This window comes from Alnus glutinosa, chromosome 1 (genome assembly GCF_958979055.1).
Source record: "Alnus glutinosa chromosome 1, dhAlnGlut1.1, whole genome shotgun sequence".
NCBI classification, from domain to species: Eukaryota; Viridiplantae; Streptophyta; class Magnoliopsida; order Fagales; family Betulaceae; genus Alnus; species Alnus glutinosa.
Window position 1 is genome coordinate 13891220 of NC_084886.1, and position 8849 is coordinate 13900068.

The 8849-nt window shown below is 34.7% G+C and overlaps 1 protein-coding gene across 1 annotated transcript; it reads right to left on the reverse strand.

Annotated features, from left to right (window-relative positions):
* Positions 1 to 559: 559 nt before the first annotated feature.
* LOC133873784 (protein LIGHT-DEPENDENT SHORT HYPOCOTYLS 4-like) lies at positions 560 to 1948 on the reverse strand. Its single transcript, XM_062311544.1, has one exon. The coding sequence runs from the start codon at positions 1528 to 1530 to the stop codon at positions 925 to 927; it is 606 nt and encodes a 201-aa protein (XP_062167528.1). The 5' UTR covers positions 1531 to 1948; the 3' UTR covers positions 560 to 924.
* Between the last annotated feature and the right edge of the window lie 6901 nt (positions 1949 to 8849).

Genomic DNA, 8849 nt, shown 5'->3' on the forward strand with positions numbered 1-8849 from the left:
TAGGTAACTGTTGAATCACAAATACCAATTAAATCCTTAAATAACCCATGAATACCATGTTCCAATGGAGAAACACTTGGAAATCACCGTACCTTAGGGTTCATGAACTTTAATTACCTTATAAAAATAATGTCTCCGCTTCATTTAAAACTGATATGACACAAAGGAGAAATATTTGGTTATGGATTTGCATAATAAATGAGGCTACAGACTATTTTATGACAAAGACCCGTCCTCTCTGAAAAACTCCATTGCATTAGCTTAAGACACAAACTGTTTGAACTGAGAAGGGTGTGGTTGTTCTATTTCTTCACTCTATAGCCATAAATAAAAAGGTAGCAATAGGAGAAGGGAAAAGGAGAAAACCAAACTGACCCACATGTAAGATACCAAAAAATAATCAAAGTGTAGTAGTGCTAGACAAATCTGACACATGATCTTTGCAAAGTTATATCCACCCTTTTCAAATAGCTGAATGAATGATTTGCCAATACCCATTAAAAGACTAGAAATGCAAAACGAAAAAGAAAGAAAAAAAAAGAAAAAACACTCAAAAAAAGACATACAACATGATCCGCAAATCTATTACTTGTCATAGACGACCTTTCAAGTACATATATCTATGACAAATTGGATGTTAAGTCACAGGGACCTTAAAACTACAACTAGTACATACTTGACGACTTGATCTACTACAACTACTACTTCTACCGCTACTACAACTAGTACTGTTTGCAACACAGAATCATCAAAGAGAGCACCCAACAGTTCAATACCCACCAATTTTTAGGCATAGTTCCTTGAGAAAGCAACATAAGAGAGAAAAAAAACTCGTACGTACTACATAGGTATGCGGCAATAAAAGATTAAAAGTACTTAAATTATTTCCCACCAACATGGTCTCATGCAGGAATTATTTTGATCTTACTGGCTCGCAGTTGGAGGCGGTGGCAATGTAGGCGGTGGCTGCGGCGGGCGCTTGCGCTTCTTCTTTTCGTAACTAATCCCCCTTGCCTTGGACTGCGAATCGCGAACCTCACGTAGATAGAGCCTCACGGCTCGAGCTCCAAACGGGTTCGCCTCCGGCTTCCCTCCGTGCTCTTCGAAGGCGGCCCGGAGGCGGCCGATGAGGGCGTCGAGGGACCCCCAGGCTTGGCGGAGCGGGCACGGGCACGGCGCGGGAGGGTTCGGGTGCCCGAAGAAGGGGCAGAGCTGGGTGTGGACCTTCGTCTTCCCGAACTGGTCCAAGTACCTGAGGAATTCAAGCACGTGGGCCCCGCTGCAGCGAGACAGAGACAGCGGCGGTCGGTGGTTCCGCAGGTACTGGCCGAAGGTGTTCCAGTCACGGCGCTTCTGGTTCTCGTAGCGGCTGAGAGTGGACGAGGGCGAGGATGACGAGGACGATGCCACGGTGGCAGCAGCGGAGATGTTTGGGTTGGATGAGTTGGTGTTTGTGATGATGGTATTGGTGCTGAAGCTGATGCTCGCGCTGTCTGCGTTTGAGGTGTCAAATTCGTGAAGCGAATCCATGTGGATGCGTTTGTGTTTCTCTTGGATCTCGAAGTTGTAGGAGTAAGATTTGGTTTTGTTTTTTCTAGTGTTCTGGGGAGGTAGGTTTTTTTGGGGTCAAACAAGCTAGTACTTTAGGAAAGAACTAAAAATAGAAAGAGTAGGAGATGATGGAGCTGATGATAAGAGGATATATGCGAACCTATTGTGCTAAAGATCTAAGATCTGCTAATTGAAACAAGCGAAGAAATGGAACAACCAAAAGGTTTTTTTGATCGATCACAATTATATTTCTGCTGGACTGGATTTCAATCATGTCATGGGAGGAGGAAAGAGAGACAGACAGACAGGTTGACAGAAAAGAGAGAGAGAGAGAGAGAGGTATGGAGGGAGAGAGTGAGAGAAAATGAGAAGATTTCGGAGTAGGGGAAGATGATGATGACGGGGATGATATATAGTTATATAGGCAGGGAGAAAACAACAGTAGGGCTACACTCCGAATTTTTAATGTATTAATTTCCTTTTGGGTATTTTTTTAATTTTGTTTGCTTTGAGGTTCTTTGAATCTTTTCTTTGATCAATCCTAGAAACCTTGAAAGGGTTATGATGTTGGGGGTGCCTTTTATTAACTTTGATTTGTGAATATGGTTTTTGAGGAACTGGCTGATTTTTTATTTTTTATTTTTTTCCCGAGAAAAAGGGGTGGGGGGAGCAAGTAAGCAAGTCCTCCTAGGCCTACTAAGTTGGGAGAGGGTTAATTTTAATTCGTAATTGGGGTAAGTGGAAGGAAGTTCTGTAGGGCTTTTTGTGGAAATAGCAAGTTTTTTGACAGTGAGGTGGAGAGAAAGGAGAGAGATGGAGGAGAAAGAGAGAGAGAGAGTTGATGGATGGGGACAAGACAAAGCTATTGGCTTAAAAATATGAGGGAATAACATGATTTTGTTTCTTCACTCTTTCGTATTGATTGACAACACCTGTTTGCCAATTACCACTTTACCCTCCAGTACTGGTTTTCATCCAGGACCAAATTACATATAATATTTCACACCTTAAGGATGGGTCTCCTAGGCCACAGTTGCTCCAAACAGTAGGTTCAATGTACATCACACCCATATATTGGATGGTGGAGTATCATGTAAGAGTAAAAAGAGGGGACCCTTTGTCTATGTAATATCAAATATGTATGTTGGAGATGCATATAAGAAATCTCCAAAGTAAATGAAGAGGACGATGGGACAATTTGTGTCAGGGTGATACGTGTTGAGTTATGGGTATAAGATTATATAAGTTAACTTTAATTTGATTTATTTAATTAAATCGGCCAGGCTTCTTAACTATAATTTGATAATTTTGTGTTAGATTTATATATGATTTGCGGGTCATATGAAAAATTGTCAACCCTAATATCTCATGTCAATATATTGACATAAGATTATATATGTCAATTTTAACTTTACTTATTTAATTAAGCGGGTCAAACTCCTCAACTTTAATTCGCTTGTTTCGTGTTGAGTTCATATCAGTATGACACTTTTGAAAGGAAAAAAATCACAATATGCGTGATATTCCACAAAGAAATTACTCTTATGGTATGACATGCTCACCGTATCATCTATGTGAAAATTAGCAACACAGTTATGTAAATATATTGTCATTTTTAAGCACCAATTTTCAGTATATTTCGTCATTAATTAATTGTTTCGTACTTATCACACTCACTTTACAACAATTCTACTGAAAAAAATAAAATAAAATGAGTATAATTAAATAGCCAGGTCCTCCATGTTGATTCTTGCCCCATTAAGCTAAAGAACAAGATCGTTATGATGTGCAGTTTTACCTACCATAACCTCAAAGGAGACTATATATCCTATATATGGAGACATTGATGAAGTGATTGAACAATTTCAGCAGTCTAGGTAATAACATAATCGTTACCAAATCTGGTATCAAACAGCTCTAAAAGAAGAATTGATGCGTGACTATACTAAGTAATGACATGAAAGTGTTTTATGGTGTGATAGCCAGTTGTTGTCGGTAAAAACAAAGCTAGACAGTACGTACCATATGTTTACCATCTAGTACGTACGTACTGAAGTTTTCTACTGTTTAAACTGTATTTTACTGTCTAAACTTTTCTTACTTATTGGTACTGAGCAGATAAGTGCTATTATAATCTAAATTAATTACTTTGCTAACTTTGTTTGAGCTGTTTTGCTTTTTTAAAAAGGTTCGGACTGTGGGTAATGGGTATTAATAGATGAAGAAATCAGCTGTGCTGGAAGATACGGCGACGTTCAAGACGTTGACACACAAAATATAAATATATAAATCTCTAATTTCAATCAAACACGTACATGTATGCCTTTGGAATACACATGACATCCCCAGTACCCTGACCCTTTAAATTTGTTAGAAAAATATATTTAATATTTTTTTTCTTCATTAATGATGATCCCTTTAAAAAAAAATAAAAAATTCAACTGGCCCTCTACAGATAAATTCTTAATTAGTTCCATCCTTTTGTATTAATTTATATATATGTATATGTGTGTGTGTTTTTTTTTCTTCTTCTTCTGTAGAGAGTTACCTGACTGGGTAATTACTAATTAATTTTCAAAATCTTCCGCTAGAGTAACGGATAAGCATGGTAAAGTAAAATAATTGAAACACAACTGGTTTTGACTTGGAAAATGCTTCCAGCTAGTATTCCATTTTCTTCCACTTTTTTAGTATATGAAAATTAAAGTTGAGAGCGATTTATGTAACACAATGCGCCATAATAATGAGTTTGTTCGTGAGTATCTCACTAAAAATAAGAAATTGAACAGGAAAAAAAAAGAAAAGGTTTCTTTAATTCCTCCAGCTTTACTAGCACCCATTCAGAAACGTAACTAAGGGCCAATCAGATGTCCATATCACATAGACGATTGTAATGAAGCATCTCTCTATATCTCTCTCTCTCTCTCTTAAATTTTCCATAAAAAAAAGAATCAACACTAACACGCGCGTTTTTTTTTAATAAAAAAGGTTGGCGGAAGAGACTGGCTGTGTCCATTTTAGTTGGATGTGATTATAGTAGCACATGCTTCTTGGGAGTTGCATAAAAGAAGATGCTTAAACGATGGGAACTCAATGCGACTAATACTAATAAAAATGAGAACTTCTATTTCGAGAGTAGAACTCTCACCCTAATACGTGCCCAACGACTTCAATTTTTTTTCCGAGGCTACTGAACTACCACTATTGATGATATAACACCCATGTACGTTCTGCTGGTTTATATATTTGTCTTTTTAATTACCGTCTAATGTTCATTAATATGCTAAAAAAAAAATATGTTATCACACAAAATTAGATGTTAAACAAGAATCATATTTTAGGCATGTACCCACATATGTATAGTGTTCTGCTGCTCTATATATCTGTCTTTTTACCCTCAAATGTTGATTAATATGCTAAAAAAAAAAATGTTATCACACAAAATCAGATGTTAACAAGAATCATATTTTAGGAATGTACACACACACATATATAGATATACACAATCTATATAAGATTGTATCTAAATCAAATGTTCTAATTAATGTATATTATTAATATTCGAAGAGAAGATCACTTCATTCATAAGATTATGATGAAAAATAGGATGCTTCGGTTATAATTCTAGCTATTGACAAAATAAAATAAAATAAAAAATAAAAAAACATAGAATAAACTTTCTACTTGCATTATTTACACAGTAGTTCTTCCGTAATATATGTAGATTCCTTTGACAATTTGGAAGGCAAGACCTAAATCTGTCATTTTCGAGAGAAAGAACTTCCACTCAATATTAATTCTTTTCTTTTCTTTTTCTTGGTGGGTAATATTAATTGTATTCAATCAAAGATGTGTGGATTTTGCAAGAAAAATTTATCAATATGTAAAGACTGTGATGGTAAATTAAATGGTAAAATTATCAGTCGTTATAGTTGGCCATAAAGTAGATAGAACAAGACTTATCCATAATCTCTCATGAGATGCATAGGGATATCTACCTTATATATAAACGCTTGATGAGTTGTTAAAATTTCTAAACAGAGAAAAAAAAAACATTTTATTTTATCACCAATTAAGTTAAGAAAAGTAATTGGTGGTAATTTCATGTGTTTACACAAAATGAGATTTTTTTTGAGAAATTCTTTGGCTTTGTGGATTGCATTAAGGGCGACAGTCCTCTTCTATCTCCTAAACTTCTTAAATCCCTAATAAAAACAGAGTTTCTTATTTTTTTTATTTTTTATTTTTTGAGTCATAATAAAAACAGAGTTATCAAATAAACAAATTAAGAATATAAAAATACTGTTTACATTGAGTGAAATATAAACGAAGAATAAAATGAAAATAAAAAAGACAATACCAGATTCATGGCATGGTGATTAATCTTACCACTTTCTTTTGGTGCTAGATATTAAAACCTAACAAAACTAAATGCCTACGAATTTAATAAGGGCCCAAAATACAGAGTACAACTATTAATTTAATTTAATTAGCGTGTATACTAAAACTATATTAATTTACATGATGCAAGATACCTAAGTGTAGTTGAATATTGTAACAAACTTTAGGTACTTAAAAGTCACATCTGAGAACGGCTTGCAATTAGAGAATGGCCAAAAAATTATATCTATATGGTTAAAATTGTAATTTAACCAATGTGTGACATTAGAGATCGTAATATTTTACCACGCTTCTGAATTCGACGTTCACAATGACCCACTTTATCGATACTGACCCAGAGGTAGCACTTTCTCCTTTCAATGGTTTCACTCATCTATCGGAATTCAATGACTTAATATGACTTGAATTAGGAACCCGTAACGTAGTGTTTGCTCTAGTACTAATTATAACAAACCTTAAGTAGAATTCACCCTTAAAAACTGATTGGCAAAAGGAGGGTAACCAAAAATTTACATACGCACGGTTAAGATTATACTTAACCGATGTTAAATATTTGAGATCATAACAAATATGGTTCATATATTAACAATGGCATCTAGGTCTCAAATCAAGCAAAGTGAAATACCCAATATTATTGACATAGATGCAAGAGCCAAGGATCTAATTGATGTGGATGATGGGTTGTGGAACGTGACTATGGTAAATGAGATTTTTAATGAAGAGGAGGCTGAAAGGATATGCAGTATGGCAATCAGTCCCAATAGACAAATTGATCAATTAATTTGGATTGCTATGTCAACAGAAGAATTTTCAGTGAAAAGTGCATAACATATGGGAAAAAAAGAAAAAAGAAAAACAGATTCATCCAGGCCTCAGGGGAAACTTCAGGTGCCTCCTTGTATACCAATATTGTGTGGAAGAGGGTTTGGAGCCCAAGGTTCCCAGGGGTGGTGAAATTACTTCTATGGATGGCATGTAATAACTTATTGCCAACCCAATAAAATTTGTTCAAAAAAAGGATTACTAAAGATCCTTTGTGCCTAATTTGTGTGGTGAAGGTGTAGAATAAATGTCATATTCTAATGTGATGTCCATCATCAAGTGACGCGTGGGGATTGTATTAGAAAAATTCAAAAATGTTCCAGCCGAGGGGATGATTTTGTACAAATAGCATGTGAGTTTTTAGAAAAGCTTGAAAATGAGGAGTTTGAATTAATGGCCATAGTACCAGAAGAATTTGGCTATGCAAAACTACAGTGGTATTTGGAGGAGAACTCACCCACTCTACCCAACTTGTAAGCAGTGTGAAGTAAGCAACGGAGGAATTTTATGAAGCAGAACAAAAGGCGAAAAATACCGTGGAGTGTACAATAGTCATTCCAATTCCAAAATGGATGTTTTCCCTTTATCGTGTGATCAAAATTAATTGGGATGCGGTGATTGATAAAACAAAAAAGAAGATGGGCATGTGCTTAATTGTTATAGATCATAAGTGAAAGGTATTGGAACCTTGTGCTCATCCAAGCCATATATACTTGACCAAGACTATGGAATTTGGCAAAGATCTGGAAATACAAAATATTATCTTGGAGGGTAATACACTGAAAATGGTATATGCGTTAGGAAAAGAAGGCCAGTCATAAAGTCGGTACGAAAATTTGATTGATGATATAAAGACGATGCTGCATAGTCTCCAATTAATCCTGTATGTGAAGCACATCAAAAGGAAAGTAAATATGACAACCCATCATGATATTGTAAATTTGAATGAATGAATACCCTGTTTTTATTCATGGTATTACAAGTTTAGAGATTATTATAGTTTGATGATTTTAATGAAACCTTAGCTTGAAATTTTGGCTAAAAAAAAAAAAAAAAAAACCCCTGGAATTTCTTTAATTACACGCTAACTAATTGCCTAATCATTCATAATATTCGATTTTGGTACGAAGATGGTCATATTAGTCCTTTAACCAAAGGGTTTAACATCAATTTTACAGCAAGATCATATCAAAAACAAGATCCGGGTAGCGGACAAAGAGGCAAAGTCTACCCGCATATTTGTCTCCCTTTTCTTTTACTCTTTGATTAAGAAAAGCAAAGTAGCATAGAGAGAACATGTCGCATATCTTTTCAAATTTGCAGATAATATGTGCAAAAAAGCTTTGCTCTATATATATATATATATATAACACCAATTATATAAAGACCTTTTTAATTAGTTCTCTCCTAAAATTGTAACCAAGAATTGCTTGTTTTAATTTGGTCGATCGTGGGCATAAATTTAAAGCTAGCTGACGAACTAAAAGTGCCATTAAAGAACTCACAATATATATATATATATATATATATATATATATATATATATATATATGAAGTAAATATATGTACTGTTTGTTTATTTATTTACCACTAAATTAAATGGGAATATTTATATATAATCGATCGATCTCTTGAGAAAAGTCACCAGTTACCAGTTACCATAGACCGTATCCGTACAATAATTTCAAGTCTCGACTTTATGTTGCCCCTCATTTTGAGGACAGCATTTAATGGGAAACCACAACATTCACAAAACTTAGCCTGCACTCAAGTTTAGGTAATGAAACAATTTGCCTCTCGTCCGCATATGTATATATATGCTTTTATTACATTTTGTTCTTTCTGCAATATTTCTTTTACCTTAAAGGTTATATATATCTATATATGCCCATATGTAAAAGATCATATATATATATATATATGACTGGCTTCAGAACCAGATCGACCAGAAGCAATTAATTGAGATAACTACTTAATTATCATGCTAACATGAGGTGAAAATTATTTGTTATAGAGCTTGTTTGAAGAGATAATGAAGAAACCTCAAACAGGAAGCAAAGAGATATTATTAAATT